Source organism: Kryptolebias marmoratus, linkage group LG16 (genome assembly GCF_001649575.2).
Source record: "Kryptolebias marmoratus isolate JLee-2015 linkage group LG16, ASM164957v2, whole genome shotgun sequence".
NCBI classification, from domain to species: Eukaryota; Metazoa; Chordata; class Actinopteri; order Cyprinodontiformes; family Rivulidae; genus Kryptolebias; species Kryptolebias marmoratus.
The window spans coordinates 20,441,506-20,468,331 of NC_051445.1; the positions used below are offsets into that span (position 1 = coordinate 20,441,506).

Consider the following 26,826-nt stretch of genomic DNA (forward strand, 5'->3'; position numbering starts at 1 on the left):
GGCAAGTTTGTTTATAAATACTTGAAGCAGGTCTATAAATGTCTCTAAATACTACACTAATACTGCTTGCCAAAGTAAAGGTGGAAGTAAAAGGAAATAAACTTGTTAGCTGTATTTGTACTGAATATACAGAAACATGGCTTTACTTGGTAAAGTAAAGTAAACTTGACTGTTTAACCACAGTTTTTTCTTTTTCATTTATTTACATATTGCCTAATAATCTGTATTTTTGCACAAAATTCAATCGGATTAAAAACTTTAATTATTATTTTTTTTCTGTTCTCTCCTTTTGTCTTTCTCTTTTCAGGTATGAGGTGAATAAATACTCTGCACACCCGAGCGAGCGGTCCTGGTTTGACGTCAGCCCCCCGTCCGTTCTGTGCTTGTGAGTCAGTCGGTGGACGTTCGACTTGTCCTCCGTCGTGATGCGCTCAAGACAAGTCTAGTTTATCTGGCTCATTTGGCTTTCCATGGCTAGTCTTGTTTTGAATCGGTAACCACTCGGCGCCAAGCTGGACCCAAGGACTGAGACTCCCCACACTTGTTCCTGCTCCACTGCCCTGTCCCCCGAGCTGTCCTCCGAACACACAAACACACCTCAGCTCTACAGTCCAGGCCTCCCATTGGCCAGCGAGGAGGTGGAAGAGGAGGAATATGTCAGCGAGGCGAGTCAGCCGGCCGCACATCAGAAGTTCATCTGGAAAGATGCTGAGACCATTACCGGTAATGTTGCATGCATATGTTATTACAGAAGGTAGAAGAAACTTTTGTGAGTCCATTTAGCTTTGTTGAAGCAGCATTTTGTGCATACTAATAATTTATATGTCAAATATGCTTTGCTTCAGAAGTCCATTTGTCAGCATTATCATGTTTCAGAACATACCTCAGTTAATAACATTACAGTTTTACAACTTCTCAAATGGCTTTAGAATAAAGTTTAAGAAACGGTGCAAGCTGAAGAACACGGTGGATCAGTGGGTGAGCCATGTGGAGTTATGAGAATCTGTCCTTCTCTCTGACCCCGTTCCGATGTCGCATCCTGTCAACAAAGGACCTCCAGGGAACCTCCTCTGTGTATAAAGTTGGCATGTGAAACCGAGATAAGCTCCCAGTGGACAGTTTCTGTCAGTTCTTCCTCCCATTACGACTGGTTCCCCCTCTGTTCTTTGCTCCCACAGAGCAGAGGAGCTCAGCCTGCCTGTAGTTGTCAGAATTTAATTGTCCGATAGCTTTCTTTGTTTTTACAGTCTGATGAAGCCTGTTAGAGGCAGACACCTACTTCTTTATTTGTTGTTTTTTAAGATTTGACTGTAGTCGGCTGAAATGAGACTGCAGTGCTTTCATTACACTGAGTGATGTGTCCTTTTGTGTCTCTTGTGATAACAACAAACTAATTTGATATGTGCGGCTAAACATTGTTTAACTGGAACTTAAAGTCCTCAAGGACACAGGAATGTCTTATTCAATCTCAGTTATCAGACTGGGGACTAGATTAATTGTTTGAGCAACTAGTTGTTGGAGTCATTGAGTATATCTTAATTTCAGTTCTCGGGCGTTTTAACTCCTTCACAGTTCCCCCAGAAATGCCTAGAAAACCTGAAAAAAAACCCATATGCAAATTAAATTAGATGCTGTTCTTGAAACATTTGGAGTAGGTGCAAAAACTCTTCACTCCTCTTTCATCATCAGATTTATTATATCGCCTGTCGGCAGAGATCAGGACTGCAGGCAGAGCAAAAAGAGTCTCATTGGAGCAGAAATAATTCTGCTTTATGGACACATTCTGCTGGTTTTAGCTCACAGAGCCACTCCTAACGCTTGACCTCACGTGATCTTAATGCAGGAACGGCTGCAGCAAAGCCTGCTGCGTCCAACAGAGGAGATGTTCTGTTTAACGTCCATTTGTGAGACTAAAATTAGAAGATAAATGATCAGTCAGCAGCTTGGAGCAGACAGACCGGACATGAACAGAACACAGAAAACTAAAGACAGAGTAGTTTACCGTAACAACTTCATCAGCCTTCGAATACCAAAACTTTGTGTCTGCAGTCATTGGATTGGAGGTCTTTCCTGACACAGTATCTGTGACTGCTTTACAACCTTCAGTTCGTGAGACTTCAATATTTGTAGCAATGTTTTTTCACAGAATTGTGTCCTTTTAGGTCTGATGGTTGCTATATCCTTTAGCAGGTGGATTGCTATTCTTTTAGTTCAAATGGTTGGGACAAATAGATTTTAGAATCCAACTGACCCCTGTGGCATCATTTGCTAAAGAAAACAAAAAACAAAAGAACAAATCTTGTTCTTTCTTCAGGGGAGATTTGCGAAGTCCAGACCTCAGGTTCCCTTTAACAGAGCTGAATAAAACCTAAACATTCAGAGATTTCTAAAATAACAAGTTTAGCTTTTGTATACTGTCTTTGCTCTTTTATTTTCCCTACAAAATTTAAAAAAGTCTGTTATTACTTGTGCTTCTTGGACATTATAAGCAGCCAAATCCACACAAATGTCTTCCAGGCCTGGAGGGGAGGCAACACGCACATGTTGCCACTGAATCCTAATACTGTGAGTTATTAGTGCAGTGATGGATGGATCCACTTTTACACGCTTCCCAACAATGCTTAGACAAACAAGTTTAGGAGAAATGTAAAAGGAGCACAGTCTATACAGTATACTGCAGAGTTACACTTAAAGGTTTATTAAATCCTTTTTACTTCCAAATTTATTCATCAGAAATTTCACATCCGTACAAAGCCAATATGCAGGCTTTATTGTTTCTCTTTCATAAAAACTGAATTCATAACAAAATCACACTTTTTGTTTGTTTATCTGCAATCATATTTTGATAGTTGGTTTGAATTATTTATTTAAGTTGTTAAAATACAGTGATTTTTAGAAATTCCACTTGTTTAAAAGAAGAAAGGAAGACAAATTTTTTATTTTCTGACAGTCAGACTCGTTGTTATAAGTATCTGACTGGCAACTGTGTAAAAAAAGGAAGTTCTTCAAAATCACATGTTGAAGTGACATACTGTGGAAAAATCCTGTGTTGTAATGTGCCTTTTACACCCAGACCTGTCAGTGAGATTCAGCCAGTACTGCCCCCTGCTGGGAGAAGGGGATAACAACAAGATAACCATCTATCCTGACAGTGTTTAACATTTACTGTTCATCACCTAAACTGTCATCACTTTATTCACTCCTGTTTCACGCTCACCTCCCAAACATTGTGTCTTACTTATCAAAAACTCTGAGATGGTCACTAAATCCAGAGGATGAATGAACACGAGAAGTTGGATAAGGCAGGAGACTTCCCATGATTCACTTCCTTGGTTTGAGGTTGTTTATCTGTGGTTACATGCCAGCAGTGATGTAAGATGCAAGTTGAGCAACAGTGAAATTAAAGGATGCACAATTAGAAAGGGGGGGATGCTCCCCAAAAAAGAAAGGAGAGTTATGTAAGATGCTGAGACAAAGACTCCAAACAGCTGAGGATCTCCAGTTCTGATCTACATTGCACACATACTGTAAAAAAAAAGAAAACCCAGCCAATTTAATCAAACTGACCTCTTTAACAATAGAACAAACAAACAGACTTTTGTCTTCACCATTTGTACATTTGGTTTAGTTTCAAATTGGGCTTTTGTTGTGGCATTGCTTAAATCTCTGATAAGGACACGTGTCCCGTCTTGTCCACCCCCGCCTTACAACCCTGACTGTTTTCAGGTCCTGCAGCATCACCACATTAAAGCTCGTAAAGAATTTCTCATTCAAATGACAAAATTATCAGTCAAAAGAAAGAAACTCTTTATAATATCTTCATGTGAACCAATTCCAGTCCAGTCATTTTTTAAAAAACAAAGGTGTGATGACACAGCAGAAAAATGTCCATTTGATTCACTATTGGTTGGAAAATTTGCCTGCCACAGGTCTGTTTTTGTATTCGATAATATTGGGACATTTAAACACCATGGAAGAATTCAGTTAAACATCTATTATGCATCCTCTGTGACCATCCGCTGCTTGTATCTCAGTCTTATTCTGAGCTTCAGCTCCATTACATCAGTATTACAACATCAGGGATGAAAATTAGTCCCAAGAAATAAACTGTAGATTTCTTCAGTTCAATATTATTTAAATACACAAACTTTTTGTCATAAAAGATGGCAAAAGCAGCAAGAACGTACCCTGTCCAACATACAAACAAACAAACAAAACATTGTTCAAAATACAATTAGTCTTATAGTAAACACTTAAAATGTTATCTGAAAGTATTTTGGGATCTTGTATATATTTTGTCAGCCCAGGAGTAGAGAAGTAATTGAAATGATTTTTTTCTTTTTTTTTAAATTAATTACATTTTGTAAATTCTGTATGTACTTTTTTATCAGCATCAGATTAGTTATTTTAGATGGTTTTTAACAAACATGAGTTCGCTGCTGGTGGTACAGAAGTCCCAGCTTGAGTTATTGCTTAAAACCTATTAAAACATTTCTAAAATAAATAATGAGTCAGTGGTTAATTTGTGCTAAATTACTTTGAAAACACAGTTTAGAAATGAGCCAATCTAATCTGATTGCTGATACTGTGCTTCTAAGACCATTCTGTTTAAGCTGATGAATACAGGAGCTCATATCTGGTATCTTTCTGTGCCAATTACTGGTGTTGGTGGGATTTAATGTATAAAGCACAGGGTGACTGGGTGTGTTTTTAGCAGTTCTGAGTCTTTCAAAGGCTGTCATTACTACTATTATCTTTTCCACTGGCCTGTTGCTCTGGCGGTTAAACATGCCCAGAATAAAAATGACATCTTTAATCTCTCTGTCTCCCTTTTCAAGCAGTTGTAAGAAACAGGCACTGATATCTAGTCATGTACAGGGTTAGGCTTGTCTTTACTCTGTGTGTTTGTGCACGATCAGCGAGAAAGCGTGTGATTCGCTCAGCTCGTAGGATGTGCCTCGCTGAGTGTGTTGGCCCTAAGAGTGAGATAGATAGAAAGAGAGAGAGAGAAGGAGAGCGAGTGTGGGACGGCCCACGTGGTTTTCGTCATTGGCATGTCAGGCCCGACGGACCATTTTGGCTCGGGTTTCTTCCCCCCTCCCTCTCTCTTTTCCTCCCTTTTTGTCTCGTCCACCCAGTGCCGTCCTCTAAAAACTTTTAGCACCCTCTCTTTTTGCTCTTCCTGTTTGTCACCCTCCCAGCTCTCTCTTTCTGTCTGTCCTCTCTGTCCCTCTCCTGGACCAGTGGAAAATGTGACTGAGGAACAGGAGAGCCGGTGGCTGTCGGGCTTTAGGCACCATGAGTGAGTACAATGGGGACAAGTGTTTTCTGTGGCTGTTTCAGCTGCTTTGTTGTTGTTTTTTAAGTTTAGGATCATAAAAGCAGAATAACACTCACTCTCAAACTCCCTCTGTGTTTGCTTGAGTCTTTCAGCCTGTCTGTGACATATTTTCTTGCCTTTTTTAGGCTTTTAAGTCAATGTGCTTTAAAGACTACAGTAATGCAATGTGTGGATATTGGTGGGTTTTTCCCCAAGCAGCCCTACTGCACTGTGATGGTTAACCTTAGCCCTCCATATTGAACTTGAATAGGGCACCGAGACTGTCTGCTTCATGTTGAACAACATTTCAGAGGTTACACTCAGGTGGTTCAGCCATCCGACACCAGGACCATGTGTCTGGTTGGAGACCAGCTCACATGCTTGTCTTCTCAGTTGCCTAATTTAAGGTTACACATTACTGAAGGTGTGGTTCAGCTGATAGGGATACGAAGACACAAAGTCACTTTTTACTATTCATTTTGAATGTTTCCTAAAGTTTTAGCCTTTCGTTCACAAACGTTTGTGGATTCATCGAATTTTTAGTCTTGCCTTTAAATGTTAACGATCCAGTGGTTGTTGGGGTCTCCTACTGTCAGCTTGTCCCTGCAGCTTGGGTTCTCTCTCTGCCTCTTCTCTGTATTTACATTTGAATACTGACCTTGAACTTGAAATTCTTAGTTGTTTATCATCAACATTTATTGATTCTGATCACTTGAGAAGCCAAGTTGTTTTCACCAAGTCTACTTTTATTCCTCTAACAAATGGAAAATTATGTCTTTGGTCAGTTCTGTCGCTGACGAGGAATCATTTTGTAGGTTAGCAAATTTAATGCAACCAAGAAAATCTCATACACTTAGTCATCAAAAACAGCCTGGACATTTGTTGAACTATTTATAACCCATTTGACTCAAAAGGTTCTGTTTCAGAGCTGTGAAAACAGTGCTTAGACAATTGATGTTGATACATTTATGTGATATCATTGTTGAATACTGCAACAAAATCAGTTGTGAGAAACATATTTCCATCACTCTTCTCTTTTTCTCAATCAGAGCTCCCAACACTCTACATATGTTTTAGCATCTTAGCTATCATCTTGATCAGCTGTGGGCATTTATGACAGTGGAGGTCTGTCTGATTGCCAAAACTATTATTGACATGCAGTTTGTGTCTGGGATTTATTGCAATCTATTGTGATATCAATACTGGTACATTAATATTGCAATGGTGATAAATATTTGATATAATGTGCAGCCCTAGTTACAAGACTTTTTTTAATTGATCTTTGAGGCAGAGATATTGTTAAAGGTGGTCTGCGACTGTTGGAAAGTAGTTGGAGACTTAAAATTGTGAGAAAGCTGAGCGAAAATAGGCAGGTTTTCAGTTGTTTGTGACCAAGTGATCAGCCAACCATGCGGCCTGTGACTTGAGCAGCCAATTTTTTGAATATCACGGCTTATTTTTGTGTGCGTGGCTTGCAAAATTGTATTCTAGGCCTTTCACATTGTTTCAAAATTGAGAACCCCAACAATCATTTTGAGACACTTTGGAAACTCCCTCATATATGCCATTCGACAACTAGTTGCCAATAGTTGCAACCCAATGAGATACTACCTTAAATGTGAAAACAAAGCACACTGTGCCAAACCTTTTGTCAGCTTTTAGCACAGAAAGGTTGTGTTGTTATTATCAAACATGCCACGCTGTCTATAAGGGAAGGAATAGCAGCATCTTCCTCAGAAAACAGGTTTGCTTAAACTTGTGTGTGTTAAAGAGTTGATATGTGCTTTGTGTAGCAAAAGAAAGCTTCTTGAGACAACTATGTAAGTCAAACGATTGTCCAGAGACAGTAACAAGAAACGATACTTGTTTTTAAGTTGACGAAAGGTAGTCGAGTCCAAATATGTGCTTGTGGTAATGGTGGGAACTCTGTTCTTCCTTCTGTACTGAAACCCCAGTGAATGTGCAGAATGAATCACCAGCTGCTGTGTGTGTTTTTCAGCACAGTCGGTCATTCAGTCTGGATTAGCGAACTGTAAGAGACGGCATTGTCAGGAAGTCGTCGACAAACAGGCGGTGGAGTGACAGAGCGATGAAACAAAGGACGTTATTTTTTTTGCCTTATGTTATTTCTCATTCAGTGTTAATTCATGGGCTTCTTTGTTTCACATTTCTGTAGAGTCTTCTAATAGCACTCTTAAATGGTGTGAGAACAGAGCACCAGAGCAAAGAGCTTGGGTTGTTTGTGTATGTCTGTGGAAACCTAGAGTTGAAATATGGTGTCTGTAATGGTGCTTTGCAGCTGAAAGCTGTCATTGACTCTAAAATGGAGAGACTTTCTGGAGTCATATGGCCTCAGTATGTTAATGTATAAATAAAGTCATTTATTTTTACCAATTGCAAATACAAATAACAAAGATAACATGAAATCGTTTGTGCTTTTTCAGTATAATAAAAGTGTCTATATTTTTCATCTGAATTGGTTTGGGTTTTGTTTCTGTTTTCCTTATTTTTTTACCTGTCTGGTCTTATGGTTAGCCAGGTAGTTCTCATGTATACAAATAAATAAAAGCGTGTGTTGCTAAATTTGCAGCATTTTTTGATTTTTATCATTTGAGCAATTACGTATTTAAAGGCACCAGACCAGATTGAGGCCCATAAAATGGATTCAAGTTGTGTTTGTTGCAGTTTTTTTGAATGAAGGCGTTATATAAATGTTCTGCATGACTCTTTCATGTTTTTGGTTTTGCGACCTAGCTTATATTTGAACATGAATGACCAAAGGCTTCATTGGGTTTCCATTTTTCAGCTATGAATCAAACTATGTCCTCTATGGTCCACCAGAGGGCCTCATACACCTGTAAGTTTAACCGACTTTACTGTAAATGTGTTGTTGGACTCAACTTTCCATCTGCATCCAAAGAATGAGGAACATTTATTTAGAAAAGAGGATCTCAGAAAATCTGTATTCCAAATGAACAGAAGATGTGACACCTGTTAAAATAAACTAACCCGTCCTAATGAGAGGTTACACTCCTGGTAGTTTGACAACTGTTTACAGCTACAGAAGTGACATTTTGTTTTCTTGCTGCTTCTCTGATGGATTTTAAAGACCAGTTTCTGTCTCTTTTTTGTGCAGATGTGTGTAACAGTACGGACTTGCCAGAACTTGAGATTATCAGCCTGTTGGAGGAGCAGCTGCCTCTCTACAAGCTGAGGGCCGACACCGTCTTTGGTTATGATCAAGATGATTGGCTGCACACGCCGCTCGTGGATGCCGACGCTGCCCTCGACCTCACCACTGAACAGATAGAAGAGACCCTCAAGTACTTCTGTAAGTTGTTCACACGCTGTTTTTAAAGGTTATTGGCAGGCTTGTTGATTTAAATCTACAACACACTACAAATCAGACCCTTGAACTTTCAGACGAATGTTATTCGAGTTTAACTTTGAGAGGTTTATGTTGACTGAGAGTCTAAGATGGAATCAGTCTGCTGGGCATGGTTACCAAAACAAACATGCCTCTTGGATTAATGTTTAGCCCTCTCTTGCACTCAGCTCTTGTGTGTCTATGCACATGTCTACTCTTGTCCAATCAAACTGCCTCGTGGTTGCCATTGCTTCAATTGTAAACACACACACACACACACACATTTGCATGCAAATAAAAAACTAACAAACACACAGGGTTCCAAAAAACACGTGCACACATTTCATACAGCAAACAGGGCAAATGTGTTTGTTTGGGGTTTTTTTTTGTCTTTTTTCCATCAATTATTCATTTCTTGTTCCTGCCTGCTTGAATTGTGACTCAGGGTAAAATGATTTCTAAAATTAGATTACATCTCTCATTTATAGCCTGAACTGAAAACTTAGACTTCACCTCTGTGCTCTGTGACAACAAGGTCACTTTGGTCTATAGATTCATAGACAGCCAGGCAAAGATACAACACCAAGATTGTTACATCAGAAGCTTAGAAACAGTTGAGAGGAGTGTTTTGCTACAAAGTCTGTATTGCTTTTTTACTTGTTGCTAACTGTATTTCTCACATACTTTCCTGGTTTTCCTGATCCCTGTTGGTGGCATGTTGGTTCTCATTATTACCCCGACAGATGGTCTGGGTGTTTGCACCCCGAGGGACCATGATTTATGAGCAGTGTTTGATTATTTCCACCTCTGTGGGCTCCTAAAGCTTCAGGTATTTAATTATTGTGCCAACTATCAGAAAGATAAAGATGATCATATGTAAATGTTTACTTGTGAAGGACTAACCTGATTGTAGAACTACAGCAGTGTGTGTGTTAGCAGGGAATCACACACACACACACACTGAGTCGCTACTGATGCGACCTGCTACATGAGTAGGACATGATGACATGGTGCCGATCAAGAGCAGCTCTCTACATGTTCAGATGAAACAAAGGTTTAGCTTTTCAAGAAATCAGACTGGTGATCAGCAACACTTCATACTTAAATCCGGTGTTGTAAAAAAACAACATGTTTTTAACTTGCAGCAAATAGTGTTTATGTTTTTTTATTTATTAAATCTTAAATTGTTCTTTAAAATTGTATACTTGTGTGTCTATATATGTGGGTAGTGACAAATCTTCCAGGCTAATCTTTCATCTGAATTTAAAAGTGGAATCTTATAAGGCCTTATTTTGTTACACAAGCAGAATTTCTAACAGAAATATAATTTATGCCACGTTCATAGGTCATTTTCTCAGCAGTAGCTACATTGATGCTTCATATTTACAATCACATATGGATTAATCCATCTACCTCGTAATTAGCACAACCCAGGTTGTTGTATTTTGTTGATGTTGGTACTAAATGGACCGTATGTTTGCATTGTGTGGCCTGATGAGCTTCGCACCGGTAGTGCACATGCTTCGTCACTCCTTAGACAATGACTGATCTTTTAATAGCTGTTGTGTTGATTCATTTTGGGCCAGCCACGTCACCTCTGCCAACGCTACATGGCTTTCCTACTAAATGTGCCTCTACATGCTGAAAGGCCTTGGAGTCGGAGCCTGTTACTATAGCAACCGCTCAGAAGGACAAAAGTAGAGGAGAGGAGGAGGGAAATGCTGACATGCAGTAGTGGGAGGGAGCATGCCGGCAGTACTTCGCCTTTTTATTGGCTGTAGACTTGTCTGTAAGCCTGCCCACCCCACGTTTCATCAGCAGCATCACTTCTGCTGCAAAACCCGTGACTGCTGCTGGTGCTGGTGTTGCTGTCTCTGTTTCTGTATTCATTGACTCCTTGTAGGAGGTGCAGCGCTTCATGTGTAGAATCAGTTCTGTCGCTAAGAAAGGGATGTTGGAGCGAGGAAGATAAAGGCCATTGTTTGACCTTAAGAAGCCAATACTGGACCAAGGACAAGGAAGCAGAAGACTACAAGACCTGAAGCTACTAAGGGATGTTCTGATAAAGAAATTTGTTTTGAAGCTTTGGAAATACGGAGGTAAACTGATGGGCAGATAGAAGACACACACTAAAGGATAATGAGAGGCTGATAGAAGATGAAGCATTTTGCCAACATGGTAAAGAATCCCTGATTGACAAAATGAGACTTTTGTTTTGCTATTTTCTCTTAGCTGTTGATGCAAGTGACAATTTGATAAGCTGATATGCTAGAACAATGCCAACAAATTGAGCATTATGTACTGACACGCTGCTGTTTATAGTTGTGGAACAGAAAGGACGAATGATGAGAATTAAAGGACTCTTACCAACACTGTGTGCTCACTGCTAAGCATGCTGGGATCACTGGATGCTGCCTGTAATTAATTAGAGCTCAATAAAACTTGACATTGCCTGACAATGCTGGGATATTGGATATACCAGAGATGCTAGGACTAAAAATGCAACAACATTGGTACACCTGTCTGAACAAGCAGTGAGGATGAAGAGACGAGGCCAGTCCAGAGGCCAGAGGTTTGTCAAGGCTGACTACTATGAACTGGACTGGTACTATGAAGAGTGCACTGATGGTAAGACCCTGCATTTTTAATTTTATGCAGATATATATAGTCGTTGCAGAGTCAGTTTGAGCTGTGATCTTAGGTATGTACAGTAGAAACAAAAGGCTACTGATTTTGTTAAAAAGCATAGTAGTTATTTGGATAGTATGAAATAGTAAAATACTACTTCTTAGCTCCCATTATGAAGATTATATTGTACAAAAGGAATGACTTTATTGTAATTATTGTAACACATCTAGGGCCAATTTAGAGTTGTCATTTAACCTAACATGCATGTTTTAGGACTGTGGGTAAAAACTGGACTAACAGGAGAAAAAACACAGACACACACATGAGCCTGCAGGACACAGTAACTTCACACCAGAAGGCCCCAACCGAGATTCAAACCCAGGATGTTGTGCCACCTTGCAGCCCTGTAAAAGTTTATAAATTCAAAAACAAGCAACCTAATGAAATGAAAGTAGCATTCCTTGAAAGAATGGATATTATCTGCCACCTGCTATGTCAATGTTTTACACAGATCTGGAGTAATCAGTGCTTAGAGTATGAGTTGGGGATGGTGCTCCACTACAATGAGAGTTTCATTACAACCTGTCCAGTGGTTCATGAAAATATTTGCTCTCCGGACACACACATGCACGCACGTACAGACACAGTAACATTATCATCCACCTTTCACCTTACAGCAGCGGGTGATAATTATTGTGACAAAACGAATATCATATGGTTGAACACAATTAAAGGACATGTTCCTTAACAAATCCCAAGCAGGGAAATAATCACTTCTATTTAAATATCTGATTTTTATAGAGCTTTTATAGTCTTGTTGACAGTATGAATCATGTTCACTTAGTCACTCACACATTCATATGTCAACTATTAAGGCTATACAGTCTGAGTACAGTACATGGATACACTTGTATGCCAATTAACCCATCAGTAGCAAATTCAGTTCAGTATTTTGGCCAAAGCTCCTTTGATATGAACTTGGAGAACAGAGGACTGAGCCAGCAACCATCATTTGGCCGCAGCACAGAAAATTCCCCGTTATTTAATAGATTTTACAGCTTTTGGTGCAATAACTAGTATTTATGTAGTGCACCAAGGTCTGTGGCAGCAGCTTGTTATACTGTTGTGCAGCAGCTTGGGTCTGCAACTTGTTGTGGGTAATGACTCTACCGACTGATCCACTCAAACAGATCAGTGTGATTTGTAGAGGACCGATCCATAGATGCTTCCTGGTCACGTGACAGGTGTGACTAACAGCAGGTTAGAACAGTGGTATATCATCTGGCTTTTTGGCCAAGGCTCTGTTTGGCAGGTCTGTGCCTCCTGTCTCAGGTTTTCCTTCCACTCACTGTAAAATGCAGCGGCCTTGGGTTCATAATATGACATGATGTGTAGTCGTTTTACTTCTGTCACCTGCAACAAAGGCTTTTTATTTGACTGCACACAGGTCTGTCTGTGCAAATTTGGTGTATTTTTATCCACTGCGATCAAATTACAAAGCTAATGTGACGGTCTGTTGGATGAAAATAGAAAGTGTGATGTGACTGCACGTTAATGTACCACATCGGACATGTGTTTTGGGGATGTTCTGTAAAAATTCTTACATAACAGTTTGAGGCAGCTCAGCACCTCTCCAATGAGAGCTACACAACTTAAATAAAGGTCATATTATTCAACTGTGGCAGATGTGGGATTTCTAGTCATTGGTTATTGGATTTTTTTGGCACACATGTTGTCCAGTGAGAGGAGGGATAATCTTTGATAAATCTCTTTGTGGAGGCAGAAATAGCCAGCTGCTGGCTTTAGTCTGAGACGTGCAGGGAGGGGAAGAGGAAGTAGGTTGGCTTATATTTAGCCTAATGATTTGCATGACTCTCCAAGTCACTTTTGTTAAAGGCAACTTCCGTTGATGGATATCGCTTTTTAGAAGCCTTCAAAGCAAATGGACCAAATGAACAGATCCAAACAGGACTCAGGCAAAGAATGTACTAAGGATGAAGCTAATCTAATCTATTCTTCTTGACAATATGTGGAATGAGAGGACTTTTTTTTCCAAATAATAGTTTTCAAACAATATTTAATTAGCTTTATCAGTGTTAGCTCTCTCTGCTCTTTTAGTAATAAATCTGCAGTTGATATCTCAAAGAAAAATAGTCTCCCCTTGTTGTAAGTAGCATAATCTAGTAATTTCAGTTGGGGTTTTTATACATATAATTAGTTTCTGTGTCAAACATTTAGGCACTTTAAAGATATTGTGGAAATGTTTCAAAAGAAACAGATCAGGCATTTAAAATGGTTCACCAAAACAAGATAAAAGAAGTAGACTGAATGGTGAATGTGACCAGAAAAGCAATGTGGAAAGACAAAAAGCACTACACCAAAGCACTGAGTGGTGTTTGCCCAGAACTCTTTTGTTGTCTACAGCATTGCTTAGGACTTTTGACTGGAGCTGCCCAAGCATACAGGACCGTCCTGAGCTGGAATCAGTTTTCTAGGCCAATTACAGGAACTGTAACACTTCAGCAGCGACTAATGAGCAGAAAATCTTCTGTCTTGTCTTCCATAATCATTTATGAAGGGCTGAACCTCACAGGCCTCTGTAGTTCAGCAGAGATGGACATTTGAAGTCAAAAATTGCAAATGACTGTTTCCCTTTTTTTCTTTTCTTTTAGGCGTGAAAAAAATCAGAAAGCTTTGAAAGTACAACCAATTTCCAAAAAAGCTGGGGTGTTGAGTAAAATATAAAAAAACCCACAATGCATGATTTGCAAATTTCATGAACCCATATTTTTTCTCAATGGGATACTACAGACATATCAAATGTTTAAACTAAAACCTTGTACCATATTTAGAAAAGAATAATTTTATATTTAATGGCAGCAGCGCATTTTTAAAAAGTTGGAACAGAACTATGTTTACGAGATTATGAGATTTACAAGACATTTTTTATTCCGTTTTTAGTTATGTTTTACACAACTTTCACAGAATTGGGGTGGTATATTTTAAAGTTTGGTTGAAAATGTTTTAAACTACATAAATTCTTTATTCTTTTAAAGGAGAGTTATTGTGCCCCCTTTTTTACAAGATGACAAGCTTAGACATCTCACGTGCCCTGCGTTAGACCTGTTCAAGTTGGGAGAGCAACACATCACAGCGATTGAAGTTATCAGTGAAATGGTGCTTTTTTTTTATGATCCACTTCTTTGGGTTTTGTTTTAGTTTTTAAGATGTAACATTAAGAACTGCTGCTTATGTGGGCAAATTTAAGATGATTTTTGGTAGAAATGCACCGTCTGCATATTTCTGGACTGGTTTCAGTTTCAGCTGATTTGGATTTTTTCTTCAAGAACTATAATTAAAACCATTTTTGTTTTAACTGATAGTTAAATGACAAATTTGACCAGTTACAGTGACTTTTTTCTCTCTGTCACTGTAGAGAAACCTGAACAATTTAGTTTTAGATTTTCAGAGTTACAATTAAATCCAGCTGAAACGGGATTACAGTGTACCTCCTTTATATACCAGAATCCTTAACGTTTTATCCTTTTTACACAACTCAAAACCTTAAAGTGCACCAGAATAAAAAGCAATTTTTACAAACCTTTAACACAAAATGGTGAGGCACTCAAGATGGTTGATTATTGATTTCTTTGTCAGAGCTCTAACAGGGAGTGCATAGGTTATTTATATTTAATCACTCAACTGAACCACTAAATGACGGGATAAAGGTTACAAGCTTAAGTTATGAAACCAAATGGTGGACTCCCATACTAAATGTTGAACTTATATGATACAATAAAATGCAGCTCTGCTTTTTAGTCAACAAAGAGCTTGCCTTCAATGAACTGATCTAGAAGTTTGACATAATTTCTTTGAATGTTTACCACCATGAGCAGTTTGTTAAACGTGTCTTAATTTAAAGATGACAAGCTAATGTTAATAATGTCAAACCGACAATGACACACAGGTTATAAAATAGCATTCACATGAATTCCTGTAAAAGTTTAGAAATGGGAGTTGTTTTAAGATGGGAGCAATCCACTTTGGTCTCAGATTACCCAGTAGCTTGTCAGAATTAAATTCTGTTTTTCCAATCTGAGGTTGTTTAAGTAAGATGTTAATTGTTCATCACCTTTTTACAAAACTCTACCTGAAAAACTCTGAACTCTCATGTTAATCTTTAAGTTTGTAGGACTACATTTATTGTGAGTATTTATTGTCTTAGAGATTTTTTTGAGCTGGATCTGTCTTTTAGTAGCCCCTGGCTTTAAGGGTTCTAATATTATAAATAATATGAAATAACATGTTGTGAAGAATAATGTCTTTATTTGTAATGTCTGGACACTTTACACAAAAACCTGAGAGTGCTTTGCAGAAAGAATCATTCACCTCTTGAGCCAGCAGCACTGGCAGAGGGCAGAAAGAAAGAAAACTGGAAGAACCAGGCTGAGGCGCAGCGGCCATTGGGGTGTGATTAAAAACACTTAGCAAGACCTGAAAGAAAAAGCACTCTTTAGTCTCCAAGGTATGTTATTAGAGGTAGACAGAAAAACAAGTTTGAGCTGTTCATTTCAAACATCACTTTTCTTTTTTTAATTCATGATTATCACTAGATAAACCTGTCTGTTGGTTGAATATATGTAAAGCATTCACCTGTGAGCGTGTCAGTGTTTGGCCACACCCTGGGAACAGGTGGTTGAATGTTACTGTTTGCTCTGCCCTGGTGTCACCATAGAGGCTGAGCAGGACTGTACCAAGTTGTTGTCATTTGAGAGGGGTCATAAAATTACTTTTCTTTGCTCTCGAGGCTTGTGGAAGAAACCGAAGCTCGCTGCTCTCATTTCTCTCCTGTAGTTGCAAGACTTAACCCCTGCATTTAAAAAAAAGAAACACTGACTCAGTGAAATAGTTGAGGATGGCAAGGTTATGAATAAAATTATGGGTATGAAATCCCTGTATTTTTTTTTTGATTAAATCTGGTTTAGTCACGTTTTCTAACCTTAAAAAGAAATTGTTAACAATTTGCATGCCCCTGTGTCCCCTGTGGCAAAGTAGAGTAGGCCATTCACTGATCAGTCAGGGAAAAGAGGAGGAGCTGTCCAGCGGTCTGATAGTCTCACCAAGTTGCCACAGGGGACATATTCCATGCAGCTGATACAGCTTGACAGATACAAACACACAGGATTTTCCAGTTCTTTGCAGAGGAGTGGTTAGAGACGAATATAAACTCACTTCCTTCTGGCAGCAAACTTGCTTGTTGTTTTTTTCAATCTAACCACACATATCAGGGAGTTACTGACGAGACCTTGCACCTTTACAAATGCACTTAGAGCAGGTAGGAGGCATGGATTTGCTCCCATGGGCTTTGTGGTTCACTGGTTAGCCGTAGTGCCGGGGGGGAGAAGATGGCACTCCACCTGTTTGACTCTGAGAACGAGCTGGAATTCTCCAATCAGCCACATGAGGATGAGGAATACATTTGTTTGCCTACTAATGAGAGCGCAGAGCAAGAGGAAGAAGAAGAAGAAGAAGAAGAGGAGGAGGAGGAACTTGCTATTTTCTCCAGGCATGGAAGGTACAAACAGGAGGAAGAGAAAAAAGAAATGGATAAAGAGCAACAAGATCTGTGTGAAGGTAATTGTCGTTCAAATTTAGGCCACTATCTTTGTTTTGTCCTTATTTGGCTTCTGTGAGATACACATTTGTTGTCTCTAGCTGCAAGGCTGTCGATAATGTGTGACTCTGTTTGGTCTTCTTGTTCAGAGGAATTAGGACTCAAATAATTGGAATATTTCTGAATTCTAAGAGTACATTTATGCAAACTTATGCAGCTCTTTTAGAGGGTAATGGAGCCGGCTTCTTTTGCTAAGTTGTCACTTCAGATTTGTGTATTAAATGTTGATGTAATTTTGTTTTTGCCTTTTTCTAAAACCTGCAAAAGAACAACAGATTAGAGAGATGTTTGACGTTAGTGTTAGAGACGGAGCATGAGACTTAGATGTTACTGAGATGTGAATATGTTTTATTGTAGCAGTTAAGATGCATATTAACTCAGGAAATGGTGCTCAGTGAATCCCACTTTTGTTACATTTTAACAGTCTCACAAAGACTTTGCTTGGGATATTGATTAAAATAACAAGACTTTCTTTCCTTGTGTTGTCGTAGAGTTTGTTTCCTTGTGCACTCTATTACTTATTATTGGAGCCAGTAGATTGTCTGCAGCTGCAAACCCATTCAACCCCTTGCAAACAACACTGATAGAAACCCGCTTTTAGCTGAATTGCATACCTTCAATTATAATTACAGGTCAGATTCAAATACTTGGCAGCTCAACCTTTTATGGGCTACAGGAATACTTCTGAATAAAACAATAGTGTGTTTCCTCTGCTTTGTCTGGCACATAAAAGAAGATGGAGAGTGAGGGTGTGTGTGTGTGTGGGAGAGTGTGTCTTATGTTACCTGCTCCTTCTTAGGTTTCTCCTCATTATAACGTCATCTAATTTACATTTGCCTCCTCTAATCAGAGTTATTCTCCTTTCTGTGTTCAGTGCTCAATTGTCACCCTAGTGTATTAAAGCTGTTTATTGGTAAAATAGATGATACTTCCTCCTGGCGTAGAAACTAAACTGTCTGCATGTTAAACCTTAGTCATTTTGGGTGGAGTGTTACCATGGAAATAGGCCAAGAAGTTCTTTGATTGGAAGCACGTACACAAATAGAAAGTATGCCAGGCAAACAGACTGCACCTTGTGCTATCAAGTTCACAACCCCATAATTGGCCTAGCATAGATATACAAATGTTGTGGTTTGCTGTCCACATGTGTGTATGCTGATGCAGCAGCAGCTCATTGGGTTTGCAAATAACCATTGAATTTTATAGCAGAAAAGCTTGAATTGAACCATCGACTGGATCCACTCTCCACAAGTTTGTACCAGTACACGTGAATGCTGTTTTATTAACTTTTACGCCACTGTCACTTTTGCATTATACTGTTATTCCAGCAGAAATGTTGTGATATTCCTGCTGGAAGGGCCTCAGGCTGCACCGGAAGTGCTACAGCCTGCTGCTGCTGCCACTGTTTGTGCTTGCAAATAACACAGTTCTATGTAAATATCTATCTATGCAAAACTGATTATTATGTAGAAGTTTATAAAATAGCATTTGCATAAACCGCTATGAATTTTATTTAGATTTCAGTTGTTTCAATACAGCAGCAACCTACATTGGTCTTAGCCCTGCTCAGACTAGCCTTTAGCTCATCAATCCTGTAAAAATGAAGCCCTTCAGATTGAGGTTGTTCAAAGAGCTACTTCAACAAGTAAAATATTAATGTTTTTTTTACAAAACCCCTTTTAAAAAGATCTAAACTGTCACTTTGGCAAAAAAAAAAAACAGAAACAAAAATTAGTATGAATCTGTATCCCAGTAATTGTTTGAAGCCATGATAATAGTGGAGCTTTATTTCTGCTCTGTCAGTGCACCACCTTATGTGCAGACTGAAAAACTTTATCAATAACTGGATTCATTGAAATTTGTTATGATTGTCCAAAGAGCACCTTATAATGATACGCAGAGAAATGTGTAACAATTTTTAAACTGAGTGATATTAACTTCTTAACACAGCTGCGTAGACAATTCTGTCAACTAGTGAAAAGACCAATTAAATTTAAAGGAAAATACTGCAAAATCAGGGTCGTTGGGTACTATGTAGGATGCCAGAATGCTAACATGTTAAAATGTTGGTGAGGGAAAATGTACTTGCTGAGTTTTTGTGCAGCAGCAGCTTCATCAGTGATTGCACACCGATGTCACAGTCAAAATGCCTCTGTGTCTACAGTAAATGCAGCCTAACAGAGCCAAATACATGAGTGCAGCATCTTACGGGGCTCTCTAATAGATGGTTGCATTGATAACAGCTGAAACTGATCCAGTCCTGTCACAGCCTGGAAATCTGAGGGTGAAAATAAACCACAAACGTCCCTTAACTAAAAAAACAAAACAAAATGTCTCTCTCAGTGGAATGGAGGCTTATTTATAGAATGGCTTGTAAATACCATTCACCAATACATAAGGATGGTGGAAAATATAGTTAACTAACACGTATCCAGCTGAGGCCGTCTCCTGCCTCTTGTTTCCAGCATTCAGACACTGTTTGTATCAGTGAAGATAGGGAAATATGTGCTTTGCATGGCCAACTATGTTTGCATTCTTTGAGGACTCAGGTTCGGCTTTATTTTGTATGTTCCTTCCATAAAGTTTATTTTAATGAAAAAAAAAACTCTGTGTAGTTTGAAATAATCTAATTATTTTGGTTTTTAAGAAAAAGTATCAAGAAATATTCTTATCTATGATAAAGATTACTCATGAGTAGCATAAAAAGATTAGACCTGTAAAAATATTAACTAAGGTCTGGTTGCATATTAATAGTTGCATAAAAGTCGTGAAAATCAGTGTTAGGAAACGCATCATTGTCAATAAGCAGACAGTATAGTTCAGTTGTATTCAACTGTCACCATGCTCTGAGACGTGAGTTTTTTTAAAGTCTGAGGATTAAAGTAGTTCACATTGAGCTATCAGAGCTGGGATGTGGCTCTTCACATGTCTGTAAGAGCCTATCTTCTCTGAATCACCAGGCAGGCTAGAGAGCAGCAGGCTGAATACGGTCATTTTTCCAGGGTGTGTACATTCGTAATGTGGGTGTTCTACAGAAACATGATATGATTCCGGTGAAGTGCAAAGGAGATAACCGGGGGAACGGTGAATGCTGACTCTTTGTCAGTCATGCACATTGCATCCAACGCGTCTATTTGTTGTGTGTTATGCAAAAATTACATAATGTGCAGTTTGTTCTCGGACAGCTCAAGCTACTCTTCCCATTTATATGTGTACAGGTAAATGCAGGAACATCTTTCCTAATCGTGCTGCGCATTAGCTCCGTCATCTCTTCTGACATGTGCTGTAATTACTTTTACAATTGTAATTTTCTTTTTCTTTGGTGGATGGCTAGGGGTCGAGGTAATGAGCCAAGAAACTGGGCATCAAGTCACCCAACAGTTTGTCCACCTTTTATTAGACTGTGGATTAGGAAAACCTTTTGTGCTTAATATTTTGAGGCATTACAGACTGTACCAGTTATTCATCAATCCACCTTTAAAAATGTTGCATCGACCCATATTTACAACCTGTTTTTCTGTCTCCCTGGCAGTGCTGTGTGCTGACAGAGTGGGCCAGATGACGAAGACCTACAGTGACATTGACGCTGTCACTCGACTGCTGGAAGAGGTTAGAGCACACAGAGGACTAAAGTCTGTTGAGATGAACATTTTAAACATTACAGTGATTGTTTAAAATGTAAGGTTTCCTGTCAAGGTGAAAGAAGGTTGTTTAACCCCGCTGCAGTACTAAAGCTCTTCTTCAGCTGCTCAGTATCTGATAGTCTGGAAGTCTGGACATCATGAGACCTGAGAGTCAGAAAATAGAAACACTGCTAAATGAACCATGAGCTTTGACAGTCAGACATCCATGGAGCTGTTGTCTAAACACAGCACTCTGACATTTCTTGAAAATGTAGACAGGGAAAAAAAAACTATTTATTTTAAAGAAAAAAAAGGTGGAATGATTGAAATTTCTTCCTCAAACATGTGGAAGAAGGAGCCATAGTCAGATGAGACCAAACTTCACCACATCTGAGGCAAATCTACCACCTCTCATCATTCTGAAAACGCCATCCCTGCAGTGAAGCATGGTAGTGAAAGCATCATGCTGTGTGTGGGGGGGTTCATCAGCAGGGACCAGGAAACTGGTCAGAGTTAAAGGAAAGATGGATGGAGCAAAGAAACAGAGGAATTCTTCAGGGGAAACCTGTTTGAGTCTTTCAGGGATTTGTGACTGGAACCAAGCTTCACCTTCCAGCAGGATGGTGACCCTGAACGCACCGCTGAAGCAACACTCCAGATAAAAGTCCTGTAATGGTCCAGTCAAAGCCTAGACCTCAGTCCAACTGAGAACCTCTGGTTTCATGTAAAGATTGTTGGACCCCATTAAACTTCATTTATTTAAGTATTGTTGTAGAATTTTTACTCAAATTAAAAATCTGACTAATTCCACATGTTAAGGGAACAAAATAGAAAACTTATGAATACTTGTGAATATCTTTGCAACCCACTGTAAAAATGTGTAATGTAGATTGTAGCTTTGTTTTTTCGAAATTCTCTACTGCCATATAGAGCATGGTATTTACTGTAATCTGCCTCAGCCCAGTTTCCAGAGGTTAACACGTCTTTAATTGTAGTTCAGTGTTGACTAATGGGAGCTTTTTATTGCACGAGTCAGTTTCTTCATGCTTGCACAACAGAAATGTTCCTTTACGAACAATAGCAGGTTGTGATGCGTTTGTGACATGGTTCTGTCTCCATTTTTAATTTTCTTCTTACATTTTAATCCTGCTTAACATTTTAAACTGGATGCGCTTTTTTCTGCTGCAAGACTAATTTACTTTGTTCTTTTAGTTTAAAAAAAAAATCAGGTGATTTTTATTGCTGTTTATGAAACATGCAGCTGATTCAGTGGAAATCTCAGCTCAGTAAAAAAACTGCAAACTTTTAGTCTGTCTAAACATAGGAGTGGTATCAGTAAAAAAAAAAAAAAAAAATAAAGGAGTTATTCTTGTGATAACAGTTTGCTTGTTTTTGTGCAGAAAGAGCGCGACTTGGAGCTAGCAGCTCGCATCGGACAGTCCCTGTTGAAGAAGAACAAAGTTCTGAGTGACAGGAATGAACTACTGGAGGAGCAGATTGAGCACATAAGAGAGGAGGTACCAACAACAGTGTCTGAGGGTTTCTATTATTGCTGGAGTTCAAAGGTCAAACTGTTAAGAACAGCCCGTAAATGTAAAATATGCAGAGTAGATGTTTTTTTATGTGCAGTCTCTTGCAGGTGTTTTGCAAAACTAGAAGCAAAACAATGTTCCTTTTCTATTTTTGCACATGCAGGTGTCTCAGCTGCGTCATGACCTGTCCATGAAAGATGAGCTGTTGCAGTTTTACACCAGTGCTGCTGAGGAGAGTGAGGGGGAGTCGAACACCTCCACACCGTAAGACTCCTTCCATTCTGCTCTTCTCGTTGCTCTTTTAATGCTTTCAATCCCGACCAAATTCTGTACAGACCAGTAGAACAGCAAAGTTCAAGTCAAACCAGAAAACTAAGAAAGGTTTACCATTCCTTGAAAAATTCACGTCGCCCTCCACTCTGCATGCCAGAGTTTTAAACACAGATCTTGCACAATCTGTTAGCAGACTGAGTGTTGTGGATGACTCTCAGCTATGACCACACCAAATCTTAGCTCAACCTCTGTAAAAATGACTAAATTATAGCCATTTTTTGTTTGCTAAGGTTGATTTGCAGCCATCTTGATTTGGGTTAACTCTAAAATTGAACGAGCAGTAAATGTTCATTCAATGATTACTCACTGAAAGTTTTATTAAACTTTAGCCTCTGGTTCACGAGATATTTTGTTGATGGACAAGAAAACACCTGTGCACGCACACAAACACACACACACAGAAACACTTACATGATCACCCACCTCACACAGCGACAGGCAATAACTAAATGTCTTTACACTAAACAATCTACAACTGATTATAAAATTTAACCTTTTTTAAGAAAGATGTTTTTTTGTTCATCTTTTTTTTAAAAGCTTCTATCAACAAAGATCAAATAAAAGTGAAGTAAAGTAAAATAAAGCTCAGCTCACACATGTTGCGTTTACAGCGTGCGTCCCAGTGAACCGAATGTGGCGGCTCCAACATGTTTCCCCCTGGACTCCTTGCAAAAAAAACTCAAAGATTTGGAAGAAGAAAACAAATCCCTGCGATCTGCGGTACAACCACACACACACACACAGAAGCTGCTGAGAATATATGTGTATAAATGACATGATTTAACCTCCTAGGACCTGGCATCCGCATATGTGGACATCACATTTTGCTTTGCACTTGATTCACATCAGGTACCAATCAGCCCAAATAGCAAAGACAAATCAAATTAAAAATACATACCATGCATAAATTCAGGTCTTAGAAGGTTAAATCAAAAAACTAAGACAAGAAAACTTCCTGTTAATATCTAATTTTGCCAGGTGATCACGTTGGAACTCCTGTTTCAGTCTGTTTTAGTAAGCCAGTTAGCAGAAAGAAAATATTGCAGTCTAAGCATGACCTTATTTACAGTGATCAGAAGTTATTCATGAGGCTAATCATGTTGACTGTGTTTTATTGATAAAGTGATTATATTTTTCCAGGCGACTCATTTGGAGACAGAAACTATCTCATACGAGGAGAAAGAGCAGCAGCTTGTCAATGACTGCGTCAAAGAGCTGCGTGAGTGTTTGAACCATTGGGCTCTTCCGATTTTGCCCATTTTTCTTTTTAATGTTAGCCACTTGTTTTTTTTTATCTTTAAAATATCTGTAAGCATAACGACTGTCAGCAGTTTTGCCTTTGCATTAACGCCTGCTGTTGTCTGCAGGTGATGCCAACCTGCAGATTTCCTCTCTGGCAGAAGAGCTGTCCAGAAAGTCTGAAGATGCTTCCAGGCAGCAGGAGGAAATCACACACCTCCTCTCTCAGATAGTAGACCTGCAGAAGAAGGCCAAGCTTGTACGAAAGCCCCGGTGTCTCTGCCAAAAACTTATCAAACGCTGAATACTTTAAACGAAAGAATTGCCAACAGCTATGTTGTCCTTGCTGTTTAGTATTCTGTGGAGAACGAAGAGCTGACGCAGCATTTGGGTGCAGCCAAGGACGCGCAGAGACAACTCACTGCTGAGGTAAGGCAAACCTACAAACTGTGACTTCATGGCTGCATCGTTTGAGCAGCTTTCTGTGTTTAAGAAGAAAGTATGCAACCTCCATCATAAATGCAAAGGGGTGAATTCTCTTCTTTCCATTCTGCCTGTTTAGCTGCAGGAGCTGCAGGACAAGTATGCAGAATGTATGGAGATGCTCCACGAAGCTCAGGAGGAGCTGAAGAACCTGAGGAATAAAACTCTTCCACTCAGCAACCCGAGGCGCTTCCATTCTCTGGGCCTGTTCCCCATGGTCCGTGTTGTCACATAGTTCTTCATCTCTGTGCACGGAATGGTTTTATTACATTAGAGGCTGACAGAACCACAGCTCATCCAGGGTGCTGGTTCAACAGCAGCAGACTAAATTGCATTACCTCTCTTCTCAGGACTCTCTGGCAGCAGAAATAGAAGGCACCATGAGGAAGGAGCTTCAAATGGATGATCCAGATGTAGAAGAACAAAGGTACATGCACTTTCTTTAATCTATGTTTAAAAAGAAATAATTGGAAAATCAAAAAAATCACATCTCATCATTATTTTCCCTTTAGTTCTTTATTTATGTGGTCACTGCTTATGTTTGTTCAGACTGCACCCGAAGCGCGTGTTCCAGACGGTGAAAAACCTGAACCTGATGCGTCAGCAGCGTTCCTCCGCCGCCCCCTCCCCTCTCAACATCCCAGGCTCCAATCAGACCTCATGCTTCACCTCAGGGCGCTCCAGCAGGGTGGCCACGCCTCGCTCCAACTCCATTTATGGGAGTGAAACAGGAAGTGGGATCATCCTAGACAACAGAACGAGCAGCATCCTGGAGAGTCCGGATGATGGGTACAGGCGATCTCCTGCCAACAAAAAAACTAACAACAACATCACATTATTCATTAATACCTTAAGTTGTTGTTTGGTTTTCTTATTCTCTTTTCCTTCTTCCGCTGTCTGTCTCTCTAGCTCAGAGGACTCTAACAAGCGCCCCCCTGGTACCCCAGGAACCCCGGGCAGCAGGGACCTGGAGGCAGCCCTGCGCCGCCTCTCCCTCCGCCGTGACAACTACCTCTCTGAAAAGCGTTTCTTCGAGGAAGAGAGGGAAAGAAAGCTGGCCTACCTGGCAAAAGAGGAGGAGAAGGAAGGTGGGGAGGGAAGCGGAGGGTCGGGCACCCCGACAGAGAGCCTGTTGTCGCTGTGCTCGCACCCCTCCTTCGCAAGCGTCTGGTCGGGATACTCGATCACAGCCAGGTCCTACCTGCCGGACAAGCTGCAGATTGTAAAGCCGCTAGAAGGTGATTATTCTTTTCAGACCAGCAAGTCTGCAAATCCTCGTCATGATGAAAAAAAAAATGAGAACCAGACACTAAAACAGAAATCCAATCATTCTTTTCAAAGCATCCTTAAGAAGGATGCCCAGTTTTGTCCAGCCGGTCAGCAGCAGAGTCAGTATCTGATTTTTCAGAAACCCCGTCAGTCCAAAATCTTTCTGAGGGCCTCTCCGGATATTAACAGGCTGCGGAGGAGCTCCAGTTTGTTGGAGCTTCGCAGCCTGTCGAGTTCTCAGCCTTCCCTTAGAGCTCCACTTGCTCTCAGCAGAGGGCTGCTAAAACCATTAGAACAACAGGAAGTAGGTTTAAATCTTCAGCACTCCTTTTATTTTCGACACACACAGCCACGCTGCTGGTTTGAGCTATAAAATACCAGACAGCAGCCGTCTGTGTAGCAGTGCTACTACACCGACAAGAAACTTATGAATCTTAACATGTGGTCTCAACTTTTTGAAAGCAGAAATATTATTTTGATTTTGCAAATGAAAACTTAATATCATACCAAACCATGAACAGATTCAACATAAAATGCTTATGTGTTAGATTGAAATGCTTCACAGAATGTCAGCAAGTTTTTTTTAAGTTAGTTATTTTGAATAGAGGATGAAATTGTATGTATATACAGCAGTAGTAGCTGTTTTATTCTATATCATAATGGACTGTCTGTAATAATAATGTTCGTAGCAACTGTAATGAAAAAAACCCCAGTATTTTTCCTCTATATCCATGATAAACAGCTGTAGAGCTGATGTTGTTAAATGTTAAGTTCAATATAACTTTTCCATAAGTTCATCTACTTGGAGAGAAAATAGTTTTTATTTACTGTTTTGTGTTTCCACCTAGTGCTCAGAGCTTTAATTACAACCACTGACATTGGTAATGTATGTATCTAAAAAATATCATTTAATGAGAAAATGAGAAAGACAGACACGTGAGGACAAGAAATCTAGAGTTTTCAGAAAGCTGATTTGACTAAAAGAAAGAACGTAGGGTGTTTATCCCACTCAGAGTTGTTTCAGATCTCTTTATTGGCTTCATTAATTTATGACACATGGTCACACATTGCTGGTTTTAAAAGTAATCTTTCTTTATTTTGACTTTTCTGAGTCCAACAACTGTATGTTCTGTCTCCTCCGGTCACTTCTCCTTTGTTGGTGTTTCCGTTTCTTCATTCATGCACTTTCCTTCATTTTCTGTTCAAATTCTATCCTTTTTGTTCTTGATCTCTTAAATAAAATCTTACTAATGTTCTTACCTTTCCTTTTATCTTTTTTGTTTTGGTGTTTGTTTTGAGTTATTTCATCGACAAGTTCTCATCATGAGAAAAAACCCCTTCACTAAAACATACCAGGT

At 39.4% G+C, this 26,826-nt stretch overlaps 1 protein-coding gene across 5 annotated transcripts in view; it reads left to right on the top strand.

Moving 5' to 3' along the window:
* The first annotated feature begins 497 nt into the window (after positions 1–497).
* trak1a (trafficking protein, kinesin binding 1a) overlaps positions 498–26,826 on the top strand; it is a 32,784-nt gene continuing 6,455 nt past the window's right edge. Inside the window, exons 1-13 of one of the 5 annotated variants that reach the window (XM_025004566.2) lie at positions 498–723; positions 8,457–8,651; positions 20,522–20,598; positions 22,013–22,129; positions 22,308–22,408; positions 23,089–23,197; positions 23,618–23,696; positions 23,845–23,975; positions 24,071–24,145; positions 24,279–24,416; positions 24,550–24,626; positions 24,749–24,988; positions 25,109–25,437. In XM_025004566.2, coding sequence (XP_024860334.1) covers positions 20,548–20,598; positions 22,013–22,129; positions 22,308–22,408; positions 23,089–23,197; positions 23,618–23,696; positions 23,845–23,975; positions 24,071–24,145; positions 24,279–24,416; positions 24,550–24,626; positions 24,749–24,988; positions 25,109–25,437 — 1,447 coding nt within the window. In that variant the 5' untranslated portion in view covers positions 498–723; positions 8,457–8,651; positions 20,522–20,547. Of the gene's footprint in view, positions 724–5,122; positions 5,303–8,456; positions 8,652–10,561; positions 11,316–16,468; positions 16,950–20,521; positions 20,599–22,012; positions 22,130–22,307; positions 22,409–23,088; positions 23,198–23,617; positions 23,697–23,844; positions 23,976–24,070; positions 24,146–24,278; positions 24,417–24,549; positions 24,627–24,748; positions 24,989–25,108; positions 25,438–26,826 lie in introns of those variants that run through there. The other 4 variants (XM_017409996.3, XM_025004567.2, XM_017409997.3 and 1 more) reach the window with 4 other exon arrangements.